Consider the following 20,776-nt stretch of genomic DNA (forward strand, 5'->3'; position numbering starts at 1 on the left):
GCTCTTACATCTAACTAGGGAAGAGCCCACGGAAAAAAATTTCTTTACGCATTACCTGCAAGAGTGGCTCAGAGTTAAAAGTAATCATCAAGTCTACCAAGTGAGTTTGCATCCTCAAACATTACAACCTAGACTTAGTTTTAAAATGTTGATAGCAACAGTAATGTATAAAACATAACTGGCCTTTCCAACAAAAAAAGAACTATAAAAGGATCAAAAGCTAACTGCGCATCTAGATTAGCTAGCACATAAATGAAAGTTCAAGAAAAGCAGTGCAAAAAAATGAAAGAGTAAATAATGAATGTGAAACAGCTAGACTACACACTGCAAAGCTTGTAAATAGAGCATGTAGCTAACAGGCTTTCCCAACTTAAACTGCAATTTAGTAACACTGCAGTGAATTAATTCAAAAATATATGAACACATGAAAAACTGTACGCCAAAATGTGCTTTTCAGCTCTGACACAGTCCCAGGACAATATGGAAGGCTCATTGGGAGCATCTTCCTTTACCACCCTGACATTTCATCTTTGATTGCTCTGGGCAGAAATAAATTCCCCTTTGTCTCATGCTTGATGTGCAAATGGCTAAACCACAATCTCAGCCCCTTGTTCCACTGCAGCTATCAAAAGTTATGATTAGGAAACCCTGAAACACTTCTCCAGGGCAAAGAAAATTAGACCAGGTGATTTTAATAGAAAGATTTTAGTAAAACAAAGCCAGACTTTGTTGGTCGGTCCTTTGCCAAAGTGTTCTTGCTGCACAGAGCAGGATTGCTCAGGAGACCTAGAAGAGACCAGATACTTCCCAATACCAGCATCCAACACTGGATGGTTGGTGTTACGCTGACATGCAGGACATGCCCCAGACAAGCTTTGCTGAAATCAGTGTGCCCAGAGTGGGATATTAACTGTCAGGTTTCCTAACAGCCGTTAGAAGTTCTTCAGAGATTCCCTCTATCTTAGAGATTTTGTTCCCAAGGGAATACAAGTCACTCCATCCTCTGAAGGTGATTGTCTACTGCAAAAAAATGGGGGAAACTTAGGAAATACAGAAATTAAAATCATGACTAGAGAAGTGTTTTGATTCAACAACAAAGGCAAAGCAAGACAGGTATCACCTTGAAAGAAAAGCTACATAGGAAGGGACTGGATTCTATTGAGCTTAGCCCTGAAAGATGCTGTCCCTTCATGATTAAGTTTGCTGTGAATGACTCATCCACAAAGTAACGTGAAATGCATTCCTCCATAGCTTCTCCCAGCAATTCCAGATGTAAAAGCCGATCACAAATAAAAATTACAAGGCAAAAATAAAGAAATCGCCACCCTGTCTCCCATTTCTCATCATCATGATGCCTCACAAAAGAAAATACAAAAATTTAAAGCCTTTTAACTTGTGAAATATGAAATGCAATTCATGCTATGGAGGAATACCTCAGCCTTTTAGCTAAGAAACAGTCTTTCCATGGGTGTTTGGTTATTAGCTATCATGCAAAAACAATTAGTCATTCAAGCAATTAAGAAGGTAAGTATCTCCTAAAAAGGTTTTGAGCTTTTCAAGCCCTAAATGTAACTGCTATAAACCTAGACTGTTCCTGAGTGTAATTTAGTTATTGTATTGCCTCTCCTGAAGAGATTCATTGTCTCATGTGTTGTAAATTCTTGATGCCCTTTTAGCTGCAGTCTGAGCCTCTGGTGAATTCTCCTCTTGCTCCTCCGACTTCTTATGGTTTAGGAAGATGTCTGACTTTAAGAAGCGGCTGTAGCTGTCGTATTTCATGAGATTGAATATCTGGTAAGAGGGGAAAAAAACACAAAAACCTAAACAAAACTAGATTTTAAATGAGAGGACAGTGTACGAATTCTAATGTATTTTTGTTCTGTTAGTACTAAAGCATTACTAAAAAGCGTGACATTAAAACACACTTCAAACTCTCAAAACGGGCCGCAAACAATATTTTCGGTTCCACAGTCGCTGTTTTGCAATAATGTCCGTATTAGTTTAAGAATCGGATTATGGTTTTCACAATAGCCAACTTTGAAAACCTAATACTGAAAAGCAGGAGGTCACACGCCGTGGTCACCAGGTAGGATTTCACAGCTGATGGTCAGATAACTGCAGGGGTGGGCAAGCCAGGACGTGACCTGGTCCCCTCCCTCGGCAGCCTCAGCTCTGCAGAGCCACCACAGCCTACCCAGGGCGTCCTTCTGGCAGGGTAGTCGGAAGACATTGAGAGGGACGAAGCACAGCTGAAGACAAAGAGGTACCTTTTAGGCACCTTCTGACTGCAGTTACTCTTGAACATTACAGAACAGCTCATTATACATGCAGAACACTGGATAATTATGAACAGCCACTAAATACTTTACACAAATACTGAAACTGCAAACTGAAATCTAGACTGAAACAACTTGTTTAACCAATGTTTCTTAAACTTACGCCAACCCTCCTATCCTTTTTAGATTAGTACAAAACCAAATGCCAAGACGGGTTTCAGGACAGATCAGAAATGTTGTAGGTACCTGCCACAAAAAGCTGATCTGGTACAGATGTAATTTGCCAGTTAGTGTGGTTTAGAATTGGTGATGGATTAAACTTGTGCCATCAGGCTTTTCACTAGCCCAGGACGTGCCCTTATTCCCACAGCCAGTAACACAGACAGCATGGAAGCACGAAGTCAGCTTTTCTCTCCCAGGGCTGGAGTTTAGGCTCGTCCCTCAACACAACTGCTTTGTCTTCTATTTATACGCATTTCAGACAAAAAAAAGCTAGAACTCATTTGGTGTTTTCTGAACACAAAAGAAGCCTGGAATCTGTTCAGGTGTTAAGGTCAGGACTATATTTTGCTTGGTCTTGAAAAAGAGGGGAAGGAAAAAAGCAAACCTCAAAACTATAATTGAGGCAAAACCAAAGCCTACATCACCCTCTGCCTATTATTTCACTGGCGGAGCCTCTCTGAGTCATGCTTCATGACTGATCACATTTTATGGTACTCAAGAGTAACTAAATTTCCAAGAGGGATTTCTGGATTCTGACCTGCATGTGTGGATAATCCATGTGTGGATAACTGGAGCTTTACCTTTACGGGCCTCATTTCTAACTGTTAGTACAACTGGGCAACACAACTGTCAGTTGGGAGGAAAAAAAAAAATAACCTCAAACTGCTTTTTCATTTCACATCCTCAAGGAACCTGGACAGACAAAGGCAAACACACAAAACTTGACTGATCTTGTCTGTGCGTTTGCTGAAATATTCCCCTTGCAAATAAATCAGATGAAGCATTTTACTAACCACTGTTTGTTTACATATTTAAAGATTTAAATTCATGTTTAGAACAGTGTAAATCATGCTTTCTAAGCTACGTGTTTGAAGACTAAAAATCCCAAAATACCCTCTCAATGTAGACCCAAATCAATACAGTTAAGCAAAGTCAAATTACACCTCCTGGTGTTGGCTAACTACAACACAATTAAATTTACCCAACTACCTCAAGGGAAAAAAAAATTGTAAGGAAGACATCACTTGCTAAAACGTCGTAAGTCAGTGTCAAGAACTTAGACCCCTCTTGTTCCTGGTATCATTTAAAGCATCTCCCAGAGAAAAAGAGCACTCTCAGATCAAAATCTCCTGGAGTCTGGTCAGCCAAATGCACAGAATAGACAGATTTTATAACCATGTGCAAAGGCAAAATTCTCTTTTTCCTTCCCCTCCTCTAATCGCCTCCGTGGAGCGGGAACATTTACCCCATAATATTTTGAAATCTATAGATGAACCACTTTAAAACAATTCAGCTTGAAGAACTGCCTCCAAGCTCTTTGCTGCAGGGCATCCCACGAGCACAGAACCGCACCCCACAAGTAGCCCCATTTCAATCAGGAGGTCTCTGGAGAACTGAAGTGCTAGTTACCAGTAATGTTGTAGACCAGACTGTGGCTTTCAAGCTCTGCCTTTTTATACTTCAGACACACAGTGCCAGCAGCAGTTAACAGTGTTCTTCAAAGAACAAATTACACCACTGTTCATAACTTTATAAGGATTGAAAACCAGAGACGACCATAACTCTTCCTGAACTATTATCTCACAGCAATAAACAGAAGCTTCAAGCAGTGGAAACCTGCAACAACCCATAAATGCCCTGCATTTGATTTTAAAAGTTTACAGACTTTCTTCCCACACTAGTGGGATTCCTCTACCACTGGTCTAGCATGTTTCCAGTTCAGGTGTTACTAATCCCTGGCTGTTCATGTGCACGTTCATCTGTAAAACTGCAAAACATTATAACTTCAGTAGTCTCTCCAGCTTCACCCTCGCAATCACCCACCCTGAACCGCAGTACTTAGATTTACCACAACATTTTCTTTCCCTTCTCTCAAGTCAGAAGTTCATCCACGAAAAACTTTGCTTCTTCACATTGAGTTTCAGACATTCCCACTGCTAAAGACCTGGAACTTGCTTGAAAGACAGCAGAGCCTTTAATCCTTAGACCACTTCACTTGATCCAGCCCAACTAACGTATTTGGTATCTGATGTGAAATGGGTTGAAAACACTATTTAAATCAGTGTGCTGTTTCTCCACAAAAGAAAAGAGCCAAATGGAAAATACAGGTAGTCCTGAGGATTGTACAGGAATTAAAAATAGCACAGACTGCAAGTGCTGGAAAGCTGCAGATAAGAATGACTCACTTTACAACTTAAGCATTAAAATAAGCTAAATATCAAGAAAATTTACCACCAAAAGACATGCCTGCAAAATGCCACCTAATTTCTACCAGAACTCCCAAGATCTATAGGAGAAGGCAAAGCAGATACCAACTCCTCTTTTAAGCTTTGTGTGTTACAGAAGAGGAGGCTCTTCAGGAAATGGCATTATATTCGTATCAATATAAATACCAAAACAAAGCAAAGTGAAGAATCTTGATCTCTCAAGGAAACCAGTGGCAACTACGGAAACAAACATCAGCAATGACTCAGCGCAAGTGAATACACAGGAAAACGTAGGCACAAAGTCAGTCAGCTGGATGATTCTCAAGCTACTGGCAGAAGAACCCAGGACAAAACTTCATCCAATTTTCCAGGAAAGTCCTAAACTGGAATTAGTGGAGCCTTTTAACTAATTGGCCCTAGTTAGATGGGGCCAAGAACCTGGGGTACGATGAATCCAGCCTCAGAGCGGCTGCATTAATAATATCCACAATATGGAAGCAACCCAGCTCCATGCCTACCTATTCAACAGGTAGCAGTAGGCAGATTCCCACCTTCCTTACACTAGCTTGTGCTTGGAAAGCAGAGCCCATTAAAAGCAGGCAAAAACTAAAGAAACTCTGTTCTTGAAGGAAATAACTTTACCTGGTCCTGGAGCTTCTGAAACATGAGAGGGTGAGGTGTCTCCAAAATGGTCTCATTCAAACGGGACTGCCCTTCAACGTTGACTTGGGAGGAAGCTTTACTGGACAGGAAAGTCATGTAAATTTCTTTAGCTTTTTCTTGCATCTGCAAAAGGACATATTTATTTACAGAATTATTTGCTGTGGGAATATTCTCTGTATTTGTTAATGTTTTATTGGAGACTGCTCTGGGTCACTTCTTGAGGTTCACATCTTAAAACCACAACATAGTCTGAATTAAAAAAGAAAACAAGAAACAAACAAAAAAATACACATAGATTACCTTATTTGTGTATATTCATTTGTACTGGAGGAAAAACATCTCTGCAGGCCAACTGCACTGACATTAGTGGAAGCTACCAGTATTTGGCACTTCGATTAAACAGCAGGGTGTCACGTCTGAATCTGAGAATCCTGTGTAAAACTGCTCAGCTTCATCAACTAGGCCTTGTCTTCACTATTTACTATTTTTACTAACAGATAATCAACATATGCAAGGAACCCGGAGGGAAAAAGCACTGTGGAAACTTGCTGCAAGGCAAAACCAAGTGAAGTTAGTGCTGCTGACTTGTCATACTATATGCTTTGTCATAACCACGTTTTTACCTCAGGGCAGCTCACGTGCAACTCTGGCTACATGATTAAAAAAAAAAAAACAAGTATTTTTTTGGCTAATGGTAAAGATAAGACTCTCAAGAGCCTCTGAAAGCTGATAAATACGAGAAGGTGTGACTTGCATGAAGCAGTTTGTTACTGTTTGCCCTGATTTCAGCAATCCTGTTTCAGTGGTCTTCTCCTGATAAATCAGTAATGATAACATTTTGACCCCACCTAGTATATTTAGGCTTCAAAGCAGTAAATGAGTGGCCACGGTCCTCTGAAATTCAATGCAAGCTCCCCCTTGACGAAAAAGTCGGATAAGAGAAAGGCAGTGGGAGAGAAGAGAGCCAAAGCAGCCAGGAGGTGAGCTCCCCTGCTGCAATCTGAATTCTGCACACTGAAAACTGGAAGAGGGTAGATTTAGATTAGATATCAGGAAGAAATTCTTTGCTGTGGGGGTGGTGAGCCCCTGGCCCAGGTTGCCCAGAGAAGCTGTGGCTGCCCCATCCCTGGAGGGGTTCAAGGCCAGGCTGGACGGGGCTTGGAGCAACCTGGTCTGGTGGGAGGTGTCCCTGCCCAGGGCAGGGGGTGGAACTGGATGATCCCTTCCGACCTGAACCATTCTATGATGCTGTGAAAACAAGGCCCATGCAGCAGCAGGCACTGTACGATCACAAGCCACCGGCACTTGTCCCTGTTCCCCACTGTACATCTAACGAGCAACCACATCTCCAGCCCAGCGCCAATTAACGGGCTGCATCTTTCATGGGAAGCGGGCTTGAGGAAGGAAACATTTAAACTCTTGCCCATGAAGGAGTCACAGAATTTCTTTCATGTTTTACAGCTGAGAATCAACATTTGGGGATAATTAGAAGAAAAGCTACATGTGCTTGACAATTCACAGGGCCTCAAGAGTTAACTCTCTCACTGCTGAAGTAGACATATATTTTCCAGGACTATTCCTGTTTAATACAGAGTATTCATCTGGCGGGTAAAACATCATGTGTCAGGTGCACTAGGTCACAATAACTGTTTTATAACAATTTCCAATCTTTTCACTCTCACAGATCAGGGAGGACTCGGTCAGCCATGTTTGTTCTAAATGAGCAATTAATCCAATCGATCAGAGGTGTGACTGCTTTAATTGGTAAAGTTAATACCCTAATGCAGACACAGTAAAGGTACCTTTAGCTACAATCACATGAGCAAGCGTTAAGTGACTGTACTGTCTGTCAGTCCTAGCTAAACAACTTCTGAACTTGCTGTCCACCTTCAACCATATTTAAGAGAGGGGCAAAGGACGGAGAAATAATTACCCTTCTGTTGATTCAATGAAAAAGAAGGGTGAGAGAAAGGAAAGGGAGAGAAAAAGCAGCACGTGCACTAAGGAAAAAGCTGCAATATATGTTTAAAAGTTATTTACTCTACTTGAACAGCCAGCAGGTACTTAGTGGCTGGTTAATCAACGCACACGTAGCTCCGCGTCAGCTGCAACACAAGGTGCTGCTTGCCGAAGTAACACAGGAGCAAGCTGGGCACTGCAGAGAAAGAGCAGCGAGCAAGGCTGGAGGAGAAACGTGAAACCAGAAGTGCTGAGAGGAAGTTTAAAGTACACAGGGGGAAACAAGACATTGTGTGGGAGGTTGGTGAAATGAGGAGGATCTCTGGATTTTGTGGGGAAGAATGACAAAGAAAGGAAGTGAAAGTGCTGTGGTAGGGAGATGGGGTCGCTGGAGAGACACAAGGGACCTGGCTTTATAGTAATGGGGAAATACAGAAATGCACGTCTAAACATTGCAGGTTCTGCTGCTGCTGCACACGGGACAACTCTTACACTACCTCTGTGCTTCAGTAGTAGACCATCAGTTTAACTACAATATTTTTATTTTTTTAAAGAAAGTACAGTTAAAGCTGCCGGTATGTTTCTACATCCCCCAAGTAACATTCAGGGAGAGTCAGGTTCAAGCGGAGCAGACAGCGACATTCCCCGTTCAGTGGGTGGCATTCTTGGTTCTGCGTCAGTCTGAAACGAATGCCTCAGCACGGGGGACTCTACTCTGGAATTTAAACACTTAAACTGGAATCTTGTTCACAGGTGGTTATTAAAGGATTTCTGGCACTTTTCACTTACATCTGTGTGCTCGCCCCAGCATGCGTGCCAAACTCCCATTTGGAGTATGAAGTTCTGTCTACAGAAATCCCCCTCACTATTTCAAGTGGATACAATATTCTTTCCCACTTCCTTTCCTAAGGTCAAATTCAGCTCTCAAGCATGTGTGGTTCCCAAATGAGGTAAATGGAAGTCCCAGATGCTCATCAGAACAGGCTCCAGCAGTGAGCAGCTGTGCAGCATTACCCAGTCCTGCTTAACCACGGCCACATTCCACATGGGAAGAGGCAGAAGAAACTCTTGAATAGGTGTCCTTTGTTCTGAAATTGTTCTCTACAGAACTTCTCGACACGGGTATTTTGGTGGGTTTTAGCAATAGCTGAAAAGAGTCCCTGTTGTTTGAAGCATTTATTACAATCTGTGATTTATTTTTAAAGCTCAGATGCAACAGAAGAAACATTTAAACCTTAGGAAGTAGCACAATGGACATGTTGTTTATTTCATTAACAGTCACAAACACAACAGCATATGACTAACTCCAACAAAATATTTAAAGTTAAATTTTATTCACTTATCCCCACCACTCCCATTTTAATAATTAAATATCTGTCCTAAGATGAGGACCATATGGGTGGCAGCAGAGCTCACTGCTACAAATGGACTTGACCTAAGTCCTTCCTCAGCCTTCGCTAAAAATTACATTTCTATTTTAACTTCAGTTGTAAAGGAATGATAAAGAAAGAACATAATTTTTTTAAAAAATACATGTGTATTATGTGGATCTTTAAAAATACATAAATGTGTATTAAGGGGAGGAGTTTGGACTTCCATGCTGCAAGAAGACAGGCTGAATCCAGTCCATCTAAAACCTGCCTAGACCAGTAACATAGCCTGCTTGCTGTCTAGCTCTGCAGATGCTGAAAATCTCTGCTGGTCCATGAAACATGCATGCATTTTGTATTAGGAAAATAACAGTAAAGCAAACACAGGCTCATGGAGCAGTCTGGTCTGAACTCCGTTTCTGCCTTCTCCTGACTACCCACCATTAGTCTAGAGCCAACACAACAGCCAAAAGCCTGGCTGCTTCTTGCCAGCGCTGCCTCTGCTGCTGTGATGGAGCAATCCTGCCTGCGCAGTGGGTCACACGCGAGAGGAAGGGGACAGAGAAGATGTATCTGCACAGCATCTTGCAAGATCTGCCTGTGTTGGCTTGATATGTCAGCTTCTAGGCAGTGCCCTCGTGACTGCGGTTAGAGTGACGACCAAATCAAATATAATAAGCTCTGAGGAAAGGCCCAGGATACATTCTTAGGATGGCACTAACACAGTTACACAGAACCGGCAGAAAGCAGGAGCAGGGTGAGCCTGCATCTACCTGTGACGACCAGAAAGGACAGGAGGGAAGGACAGCACATTTGGTGAGCCTGGTAAATACGGTACAGCAGCCTATGCAAAACCAAACGCCGCTCCAGGCTGCCACTGGAGGGATGACAACAGCATCAGGCACAACGGACACTTAATCTACTGACCAGGTGGTGACCTACCTGCAAGTTTAAACTGACCAAGAAAAAACCCACACTAACACCCTCATGTCAAGTAATGAAAAGTTTGTCTTCTACTTTAAAAATGGGGGGGGGAATCCCATTGGATCTGGGTTAAATTGAAATCAGCTTCATCTGACCAAAAGTCTAAATGTCTATAAGCTAGTTTCTGTGGTAAACCAGTTTTAATGAGAAGCAGGTTACAAAATAAGTAAAAAGTTTTTTTAGAATATTTTGCTCACATTAGATAGATATAAAGTGATTTCTACAGGAGTCGCTTTCAGAAGACAAATTCATGCTTCATGCTACCATAAACACTGGAAAGATTTCTAATTTTAGTGCTTTTTCTAGCTTTGTAAATTATCTAAACAAAACCATCCATAAGCAGTAGCTATAAAAATTTACTGTAAATCTGTGTCATTCTAAAGCATGTTTATTCTAGCCGGTTGTAATAGCTTTGGCAGTACTGGAGTCCAGATTGACTATACTGTGTAATGACTGGTACTGAATAATTAAGCTAAGTGGAACCTAGTTAAGTCTCTATCCATTCATTTGGCAATTCATTCACAACTTTATTAAGTTATATCTCCTCTATACATCAGTTCACCATTTCCTGTACTAGCATGCACAATCCTAAAATAGCTAAAAAGACTGAAATTATTGAGCAAGGGAAAATATGATTATTATCCCACTGCAAAACGTGGGACCTTAACAGAAGGATTTTCCACTTTCATTTCCATTTGAAAATGCAGTTTGATACCTGTCTGAGGGGTACCAAGGAAAGGCTACGTATCTCTTACCAAGGCCAGTGTATGATGTACATAGAAAAAACACTGCCCTGTACAAAGCAAAGGGTTCTTCCTGTTTGGTCGTGCACTGTGATGTTGACTTCTGCTTCATCAGCTCAGACTGCAAAAGATTTTAATGGAGTAGGGAGCAGAGATCCAGAATACCCAGATCCCCAGCCCAGCATATCGAACATATCAGCCGACATGCTGTATGGACATTTGGGGACAAAAGAGAGGAAATGCTGTGTCACAGACTGACAATAATGAGATCTGCAGCTTGTGCCAAAGCAGAACCAGGGACTGATGGTACCACACTCACCTGGACAGGAGGCAATTCCAGTGCCACCCAGAGAGCCTGCAGCTGGAACAGCCCCTTACAGGCAAGGGGAGAGGAGAACTCCTGGCCTCACTCCAGCCAGCGACGCTGCTGCCATCACAGTGTCATCAAGCATGGTTCCCTCTTTTATCCCATGTCATTTGCTTTATTTCTCTTTAGGCCTCTTAAGCATCTTACAGAAAAATAGCCCAATTAGTTGTTTTTTTCCGAAGACTATGTGTGCGGACCTTAATGAGGGAGGGAAGCAACTAAAGACACAAAACTGAAATAGTGCTAAATATTACAGAGTGCAGTCAAATTGAATGTTTTCCTCTTCTTGCAAAAATTATTATTTTTGTATTTTTGATGGATTTATCAATACCACAAAATATTCACAACTGAAACAACAAATCGTTTTGAGGGGAATGCTTTTTCAGCACAAAATAGAGAATGTTTACAGAAAGGAGGCTCCCCTCTCAAAAAAACGTTTTGATGAAAATCCAGGGTTTTTTTGGGCTTACACTTGCACTTTGTAAGACCCCTAGTAGCCCAGTTCCCCCACTTCATTCCTATTCCCTGACGTTTCTGACACTACTCAAAGCATGTATGGTCCCATTTGAAGAAGGTTTAAATGGTATTTTCCCAGCTCTGCTTACTTTGGCCAGGAGAGTGCAAAAGGGGCTGTACATTTGCACTTGTTGCCTTCTAAAATGCTCCCTTTGGCAACAAGAGCTGCACACATATGGAAAGCATAAAGGTAGGATTTCAAAAAAAGGGCTTATGGGATTTAGGAGCCTGACTCTCAATGCTGCTCAATGACGCTCAGCTGGAGGCTTGAAACTACTTCATTTCATGCTTACAGAATCCTTGTCTCAAAGATCATATAAATATGGAATTCCTAAAAAAAAATTTTTAAAAAATCACTTTTTTTTTTTTCAGAAACAAGCAAACAAAACATGGTACATACCTTAGGCCTGACTCTATAGGCTTCAAAGCCTAAATGTGAAAGTGGATCCTGTGTGCCTGGTGGATCTAAATGTAGACAGAGATCCAAGCAGTGGAAAAAACTTACTGGAAGTGGCTGGTTGAAAGACTTCCAATACAATATTTTCTACTAGAAAAATAAAGTTTTCATGAAAATGAAAATGCTCTGCAGGTATGTATCAATTTGAATAAATATTTAAACTAAAAAGTCTAAATGGACCCTCAATTTCTTTTGTTTTGTAACTTGTAACTTGAGAAGGCAAAACTTTTCATTTTGGTATTGTAAAGCCTTTTGTTTGCACTATTCGTTATTTTTATGTTCTACTAAATTATTATAACGGTGTATATTTTCACGTAATAGCCACCATGCTTCAAAAAAAGTCCTGAATGAAACATCTTTATATTTTCAAGCATGATGATGCAACATCACTGAATTAAACCTTTTGCTATTCCCAAGCAACAACAAAAAGTCCAGAGTTTTCAAAACATGGGAAACCTAACAATTTCATCACTTTGTTTTGATTTGATATAGAACCAGCTTTGTTTCCAAACAATTCCACCACCCTGATTTCAGTGCAATTCCTTCAAATGTATTTATTTGCACTCATATGAAGCATATTATGCAACAGAAACGTTATAACTCCAGCTCTGCTACGGAAAGTTTGTTGAGAAGTAAAATGTATTTAGGAAACATACCTGTTTTTTTCCCTGTGTTTTCTTAAATTCTTCACATGCCAGCCAGAACAAAACGTTTTCTTCACTAAATTCTTTCTTTAAAAATTCCTAGGGAAAAGAAAAACAAACAAACAAACATTAGGATCCAATTTCTCAATTGTTTTCCTCTCTTCCTACTATAGCTATTAAAACTAGAAGCCGCCTACGGCTAGCCTTACCACGGTATGAGTTTACGTAATCCAGTGTAACAAAACTTCTGCAGGCACTACCAAGACACAAATAAACCATCATATGTTCAGCACTTTGAAAGCCCATTCCTGGAGAATGATGAGCTACTTTTAATCCCAGAGCATATCAGCAACTAACAAGAGAGTTTCTTCAGTCTCCCTTAAATAATTCGAGCAATTTTACAGTCATGACTCAAAGGGAAATCCAAAAATATACGAATTCATTAGCAGCTGAGCATAATGAACTATTTTAATGAGAGCCACAGATCACTTGAGATTCTCATCTAGTATCTTTCTGATTTTTTAATGAGTAAAATCTCTACAAATAAAAGTGTTTCTAAACATGATCATCAGTGGCAATAAATTCACTCAAGTAAACTAAAGGAGAAGATGTATTTACGTTCTCCAGACAGTGTTTAAACAAAGCACATTCCTCCAAAAGTGAGGCATGTTTTAAAATGGGGGAAAAAACGTACATTGAAGTTCTTTATAAAAAATAATGACTTAAATATTTATAGCTCTGAGATCATCAGTTTTCACTTTCAAGTTTTAGAAAATAGAGGTTAAGTAATGCCAAGAATTAAATAGCACCAAGATTACTTTTTTTTCTAAAGAATTCTGAATCACAGTGTTTTTTTGTAATTCTGGTTTACATCACTTTTCAAACCAGTCTGGCAGGAAACCATTTTATCCCAGTGCATTTTACCAGTGCGTGGTAGGGCAAAACCATCTTCAAGAAGGTAGTTCCTACTCCTGTAGGTAACGTGGCAAGAAGTCCTTGAAAAACCAACTCGCCACCCTCACCTAATTAAGCCTCAAGCCAGCATTTTCAGCTGCATGAACCCACACTTTGTAGTAAACTTAAAGGGAATTCTTTTCAGTACAGCTGCCGCAACACAGAATAAGGGCCACACAGAGTTCTCGGATTCAGGAGCTGTCAGTGGTAAGTCATTGCTTAAGTAAGAACAACGTATGAGAACAAAGAGCGCAGGATCAGTCCTCCGTGATAAACAACACTTGGCAAGAGAGATGAGGGGCTCAGGGACTGCCATTTATCCAACAGTAACTTGTTCATCCTTACAACAGCTGATAGATTCAATTAGAAAGATGCAACCAAAAGTCTCCCTTGTGCCTTACGAGAGCAAGCTGCAGCAGCAGCAGGCAAAAGGCACTACCTCAGAAGCTCAGCAAATGCCACAGCTCCAACTCTGCCACCTCTGCTCAGGGTACGTATCTAGAAGGATGCATGCCTACGTGCTTGCAGCACTGGCACAACTATGCCATTTATGCTGAGACTCAGTCAGCTTTAAATCCTAATTTCAGTTTATATAAATATCCATAGTTAATATAGCAACCCTAAATCGTTTCACTCCTTCTGGATCTTCGAGGAGGTTCTCCAGTGATGTAGCCCATTTGGAGGTTCCTTTCAAGGTTTGGTGGCTGCTGCTTGGATGACCCTCGCTGTCATTTATCTCTGGAAAAAATTATATCTTTGTTAGAAGTGATTAATGTCACATGCATTTCTTCCCCATTGCCCTCTGCGCCCTTGGATTACAGCTGCTCTCTTTAAAGGAAACACCATAAAACTGAAAATAAACACACACACATATTTGAATCTGCTTTGCCTGTAAGGAGGCAAAAATGCCTTGCAGTTAAATAATTCATGAGCATGTAAGCAGGCACTGTCACTGTTTTATAGGAGTTCAAGCACCTTTTGCATGTGGAACACAATGACCACAGCCTGTGCAGTATAAGGACCATTTGCCTTTTGTTCTGGCACTGTCAATGACATTGGCTTCTATCAAGCAAATCCTGGTCAGGAAAGGCAAAGAGAGAAAGAAAAATAATGCTTTGTTTAGCAGGAGAACAAGTCCAATATGCTAACCCAGCCCAACGGGAGGAAAGACAGCTGGCAGAGGAGCCTCATTCCAGCTGAGTCAACCTGCTATGGGGCAAGTGGTATTCGGGTATTTGTTGCTTGTTTATTTTCAAGTCCACTGAAATTCTGCTTTTATAAGGTGCACTGGACTGTGCCCACATCTTATCTGCCAGCCAGCGTTCTCACAGGTAGGAGAGATGGTACACATTTCTGAATTTTCCTATCCCAGGGACAAGTACGTTACATCCAAGGCTGGTGATGCCACAAAAAATGCTTGCTGGCCACCCATCAGAAAACCTATTACTCGGGAAGACTCCAGGAATTTTACTGCTGATCTGAAAAACTCTAGAACAGACATGAAGCACTTGGCCTCCTTTCCTCTCACACACGAAACGCCCAGGGAAGGCGGCAGGAGTGCAGGCCATGAGAAGTCAGGCTAAGAGCTCCTCTACACCCCGGGAAGGTGCACAAAACTCTTACTGTAATCAGTACATCTTCTGTTTATTTTTATAACCCCTTCTCTTCTCCCTACCAACTTATTGGAAATACGGATCTTAGTAACTTCTGCTGCAGCTCTGTTAAAAAACCCTTCCTCCACCATGAAACTAAACCTCAGCAAGTATCTCAAAAAACTATCGATGCAGAGCTATGCTATCAGATGCCCTTTTCAGCTGGTAGCTAGAATGATAAATGCTAAGGCTAAAGCCCTACAAAATATTGGCACACCAGCAAAGCCTACTGGGTTTTGGTCGGTAGGAACCTGTAGAGTCTATTTGTTTTTCTAACAGTGAGATGGACCACTGTTTTAAATGAATGAACATCTCCTCTTCTCCCTTCGTAGGAATGGGGGGGGGGGCGGTTTATACAGGAAAAAGTACAATGCTGGAAAGAAGGTAAACTTTCAGGAGCTGTGGATTCCATACCCGTTGCCTAATACTGAGAGATCTACACTCAGGCCCCAAGTAAATACAGACATAAACGCAAGGAACGCATCTGAAATGATGGAGCAAATGGTTGCTGCAAGCTACATTTTTCACATGTAAATCCTGTCTCTCCTTTGCCTGTCCTGCTCTCGCTCTCGGATGCAGTTACAGAACCAACCTGAAATTTCATCACATTGAAAGCACGGCTCTATGCCTGCGCAAAACCTTTCAGGATCCAAGATCGCAACCAATTTGGGGAAGGACTGTAGCAGACTGGTCTCCAAAGCAGCAAGTATAGCTACAGCTCTGCACGAGAAACATGCAGTCTGCTGGTTAAAGGTCAAGAAACAGAACCTGAGGATCGTCTCCAAACCACTACTGCAGACTTCACACGTGACACAAGAGCACAGCAAGTTAACTGTGCTTCGGTTTCCCCTCCCCTCATGCAAAAGGATGTGGTTCTTAATTATCGCTTGCAAAATTTATTTTAGGAACCTGACTCAAAGTATCTGAGCACCTAATCTCAATAAAATCTGTGAGATTTAAGTGGGAATAGACAAGTACATTGGAGCAGAACACAATTACCTCTGAGGAGCCTGAATCTCTTGTTTTGATCGCTCTCGCCTGCAAGCACAATGGCAGCTCTGTGTATACAGCTGCTAACGGCCTGAAGAACCAGGCCATTGCCTTATTTAATATATGATTTAGCACAGAACATATGGGAGTGAGATTTTAATTCTAGTGTTCCTTTTCCAAACAAATTTTAAGTGGACATTAATGATGACTTTGAAAAGCATGTATTTCAATGAGCCAGTGCAATACAGGGCAGACCCAGCACCATGAGAACCTAAAAAAAAATTTCTGGTGAGCAGACAAAAAGGCAGGAAGAAGTGCTTCCACGCACCCAGGATACTTCAGCCTGCTTCCCCTTGGCTGCTTTCACTGGTCGCTCACGATGTTGCTGGCCATTCTCTATCCTCCCTGATCATCATTCTCCCCAGCTTCCTCTCACTTCCAGCCTATCCAGCACAACCCAACTCCATCCACGTTCCCCTCACTCCTCCTTGTCACCCTCCAAAACCTGCGCTCTCCTATGACCTGCTCCCTTTCTCCCTACCTTTTCCTCCTACAGCCTTAGTAGAGAAAAATTTGGTGTTGAAGGGAGGACCTGCACGACTTCTTCCTAATGTCCCCTCTGCTGAGCCTTGTTGTACAGGACTCTTGTTACTTAGTTTGTTTCCCCACTTAATCATCTCCCCACAACCCAAAAAGTACTGTGCCACGAGCAGCCGCAATCGCAGCTCAGCCCAGGCTACAGCTCCCAGCATCAGTCCACACCGAGGAAAGGGGACACCAGCCGTAGTGTCCCGCTGGAGGCAGACCCTCGAACTGCTTGTACACAATAAACACAGGAGGCCAGAGAACGCTCTTAGATCCTGCTGTCAGGTAGTGCAGCACAGCTCTTCTCCTGAGCAGTCCCCAAAAAACACAGCAACTGCATCCAACCAGCCCTGCTGGGGACATCGCCTGGCGGGTACCACCCTGCCAGCCACGCCAGTGGCAACTCGGCTGGCTGGGGCCAAAGCCACCCCAGGGAACGTGCCAACAGCTCTGGAGGGCTCAGGTCTGTGTGCTGGACATGGCACTGATCAAGGTCTCTCCCTCCGGGCTGAGTACCATTAATCCCCATGTTCAGTGTTCCTTTGCCACCGCCATAAAACATGAACGTTCCCTCCCTCAGCGCAAGTGTGGACAGGCTGTACGTGACACATGACAGTAGGAAACGCCCTGAAATTTTACAAGGATATTAAAACTGCTGGTATTTTTATCATGACCCATTAAATACACCATCACAAACAATTCTTCTGATACAAAAGTGACACCCTCCCCAGTTAGGATCACAACTTCCCACCCCACGGGCACGTTTCATTTAGCAGATTTGATGTGTGATTTCTGGATTATTTTAAGAGCTTAAAAGACAGGAAAGAGGTCTTCCCTAAAAATGATTCAAGAAGCTAATCTCCAAATTCATATCCCATAACACATTACTAAATTAGCTTAAAAATTATACTTCCACTGAAGTTCAATTTAATGAAAGTCTGAAACAATTTATTTCAGAAGGCAATACTGCAATAAATGTAATTACATGAATGACCCTCCTGAAACCTATTTTTCTGTTTGTTATTTATAAAGGTAACTTTCTCCTGTTAAAATCACCTAGTGACGAAATTATGTAATACACGCTTGGAAACAAAAAGCTCAATACCAATGGTTAACAACGAAAATGTATACATTAATATGATCATTTAAATGAGGAAGGCAGACATTTGCTGTTACTGAAAAGTAGGAGATAATTTTGTGCCTCAAAAAAAAGTATTATAAAATGGCAGCTCTTCCACCAATATTTCTGTAAAAGGAACACACACAACGTATGACAGATTATAAATGTGCTAACTACGTTTCTTAATGTCACAGGAGAGCGCTTGCTATCTTTTAGACAGGTCAGAAACCAAGAGGCAGAGAAAGCCAACAAAGCAGAGCACAATTGCAGAGCCTCTGCTGAAGCAAACTTTCCACTGAGTGTACGGCCGTAACACACAACTGCCCGCACGACGTGCAGCTGCTCCTACAAACGCAGCAAATGACTAAGTGCTTATTTTAACAGCAGCATTATTTTAGAGGAGAGCCCTATGCTAAGCCAACAAATAGGCAGTTACATTAGCTGGAGGGTTATTTTTGAGAAGCTTCTTAGAGAAGCTGCTGTCCCCTACCACACAATAGTACTGCCGCATTAGACCGCGGATAAAGGCTCTTTGTAAGTGACAGATACAATGGTAAGTGCAGCACTAATAACACTAATTATCAGTTGAAGTGCGGTATCAAAAAGGGGCAAATAGTTGCATTCTCCAAACAGGAACTTGGACTGAAACCACAGAAAGTGTCAATAACATCCAAATGTACAACTTTGCAGGTCAAAATTCATGGTTTGGGCCCTGGCTTTTGAGAACCACAAAAAAAAAAAAAAGTGGGAATCCATCAAACTTTTAGAGATATTCAGATGTAGCTAATTGAGGTAGACATGCTAATCTGTCTGCCTTCCAGAAGAGCTATGCACTACAGCGGTGTCCCAAGCTGCTGTCATTCCCCGGCTGTTGATACAGCGGCCTGCGTGGAACCGTATCCTGCGTCACGGACCCACACACTTTGCAGGATCCTGCTGGATGCATCCCTCACCTAAACACCTATTCTAACTGCCTCTTTCCCCCACACACCTTCTGCAAACTCCTGAACAAGACAGCCGGCACACAAACAGGAGATGTGACAAAAGCACCATGTAAACAGCATATTCCTTATTCTATATTTAAATATGCAACATCAAGAAAAGCCTTAACAATTTCTTCTTGAAGAACTTCTGATCACACCGCCTCCATTTTCCCCTTTGTCACCTAGATCATAAAGCTGCGAGCCACAAACCTTTATTATTACTTTAAACGTATTCTGAATACCTTGTCTTCTCCTACGGTCACCAGAGTCCCTATCCAGCAACAGTCTCCAGTCTGGAATTAATAAATCCAAGGTTATGAAACAGCGGGAAAAATCATAAGTAGGCAGCTGAAAAGAGAAAATTCCCTTACTTTCCATGTATCCAAGCGCCACTGGATGAATCCTCACAAACCAATTTTTTCCTAGTAGCAGCTGAATTTTAGACCTTTTCCCTGCAGAAGGGCTGCCCTTTGCATGCTTTGGTTGTTCAAAGCATGAGCCTCAACATCCTCTTTTGACTGTCTCTAACAACAGATGGCTATTGGATTCCACTTTTAACTATAAGGAAGGAAACTAAAGGGACGTTCTGCTTTTGTAGCATCTCTGGAAGTGCTCACCAGACATCTCTCCTTCAAAAAAAAAAAAAAAAAAGGACACATACCCAAAAAAACCCAACTCTAGACGTTTGGCTTTTCTTAGAAAGGTTGTAACTTCTTACTGCACGTTACAAAACGCAGTATTATTTTCCAGGATTCTGATTTTGTAACTTTTACCCCAATTGTTTTAGCAGTGACGTATATTTTTTGAATCGATGGACTTCCAGCACCAGCAATAGCGTGCCACGGGGCGCTCCATAAGAGCACATAGACGTTACAACGCCTGTCTGCTGAGCGAACTGCGAAGTCCTATTATCTGTTGCACCTTGGTAACTTCCTTTCTGGTTTAAAACGCTCCCTTCCAAACTCTCCAAAGACAATTCAGAGCTTGAAGAACCAGGCTCTGATTCTTCAGGTTCTGGGCTACCGCCTCGCTACCAGTAACAGCGACAGGCAGCAGCTGGCAATTAAAATCTGGCTGATGAGGCATAAACCCGAGCAGACCCCCGTTCCCCACAGCAGCCTCCGGAGCGGCCAGAGCCGCGGTTCCGTCCCGATGGGTCGTTCATCGCGCCGGACCCCCGCCGGCCGGTCACCCAGGGGCGGGCAGAGCCGCGGCCACGCCGGACGCGATGTGAAACCCAAGGCACCGCTCCAGAGCGCGGCGAACCGCCCTACGGATGAGTTTGAGCCCGCTCAGCCCGGCTGGAGGCGGGAACCGGCAAGGCCCAGGTAACGGGACCCGAGCTCCCCCGGCTGCCCTCAGCCCGGCAGACCCGCTCCGTGCCAGGCCCCCCCCGCCGCCGGGACGGGGCTCGGCCACGCTTCCCTCCCCCGCCGCCCGGTGGAAGGAGACGCGCGGCCCTCCCTCATGCGGCCGGGGGTGGGATGGCCGCTCCCGCTCCCCCCTTACCTGACGGCGGGCGCTTCCTGCTGAGGCGGCTGACGGCCCGGTTAAACATCTCGGGCTGCCCGGAGCCGGAGGGGGCGGCCGCGCCTTCCCCGCTCCCCGCGCCGCTTCCCGCCGCCCCCCTGACAGGCGCCGTGGCCGCGCCCTGCCCGCCGCCCGTGAGGGGGAGGTGGCGCCCGCTGCTGCCCGCCCGCCGCCGGGCCCTCAGCGCTCGCCAGGCCGGGGCGGGACGGCGGGAAAGGGCCGGGGCTGCCGGGGCCCGGCGGCTCCTCCACGGGGTGAGGGGGAGCAGCAGAGTTTTCGCGCTGCCGTGAGGGACACGGGCCGTCAAACGCGACATGGCTGTGATGGGTCTTCACTCCCTCCCCCCCCCTTCCTTCCCAGCCTCAGCCCCTCAGCTGTGCCCCTTCCAGCCTTCTCCCCCTTCCATCCCCTTCCAGACAGCACCGTTATTCCAGTTCACCCACGTCCATCTCATCTCTCCCTCCTCTTCCCAGCCTCAAGCCTCCTGCTCCCCAGCCTGCTCCTTTCTTGGACACCAGGCCGCTCTCCACCGAGCATTCGTGCACCAGGCACCG

At 43.4% G+C, this 20,776-nt stretch overlaps 1 protein-coding gene across 2 annotated transcripts; it reads right to left on the reverse strand.

Annotated features, from left to right (window-relative positions):
• Positions 1 to 662: 662 nt before the first annotated feature.
• Positions 663 to 20,343, reverse strand: RGS10 (regulator of G protein signaling 10). Of its 2 annotated transcripts, none has more exons than XM_074592324.1 (5): positions 19,064 to 19,212; positions 13,982 to 14,100; positions 12,421 to 12,507; positions 5,348 to 5,491; positions 663 to 1,791 (listed from the first exon to the last, which is right to left on the reverse strand). In XM_074592324.1, the coding sequence occupies exons 1-5, from the start codon at positions 19,068 to 19,070 to the stop codon at positions 1,645 to 1,647; spliced, it is 504 nt and encodes a 167-aa protein (XP_074448425.1). In that variant the 5' UTR covers positions 19,071 to 19,212; the 3' UTR covers positions 663 to 1,644. The 2 variants fall into 2 exon arrangements, with proteins under 2 accessions (XP_074448425.1, XP_074448424.1); XM_074592323.1 differs by lacking the exon at positions 19,064 to 19,212 and adding an exon at positions 20,202 to 20,343 and having other exon boundaries at positions 679 to 1,791.
• Between the last annotated feature and the right edge of the window lie 433 nt (positions 20,344 to 20,776).

Source organism: Larus michahellis, chromosome 6, assembly GCF_964199755.1.
Source record: "Larus michahellis chromosome 6, bLarMic1.1, whole genome shotgun sequence".
NCBI classification, from domain to species: Eukaryota; Metazoa; Chordata; class Aves; order Charadriiformes; family Laridae; genus Larus; species Larus michahellis.

What these genes read in the sequence shown, in the direction of transcription:
- RGS10 (XM_074592323.1), bottom strand. Translation starts at nt 20,250, where the DNA reads ATGTTTAACCGGGCCGTCAGCCGCCTCAGCAGGAAGCGCCCGCCGTCA. An exon ending in CAGGAAGCGCCCGCCGTCAG is followed by an intron (nt 14,101 to 20,201) that starts GTAAGGGGGGAG and finishes AATTTTTTCCAG; the next exon opens with AGATAAATGACAGCGAGGGT. An exon ending in AAGGAGTGAAACGATTTAGG is followed by an intron (nt 12,508 to 13,981) that starts GTTGCTATATTA and finishes TCTTTTCCCTAG; the next exon opens with GAATTTTTAAAGAAAGAATT.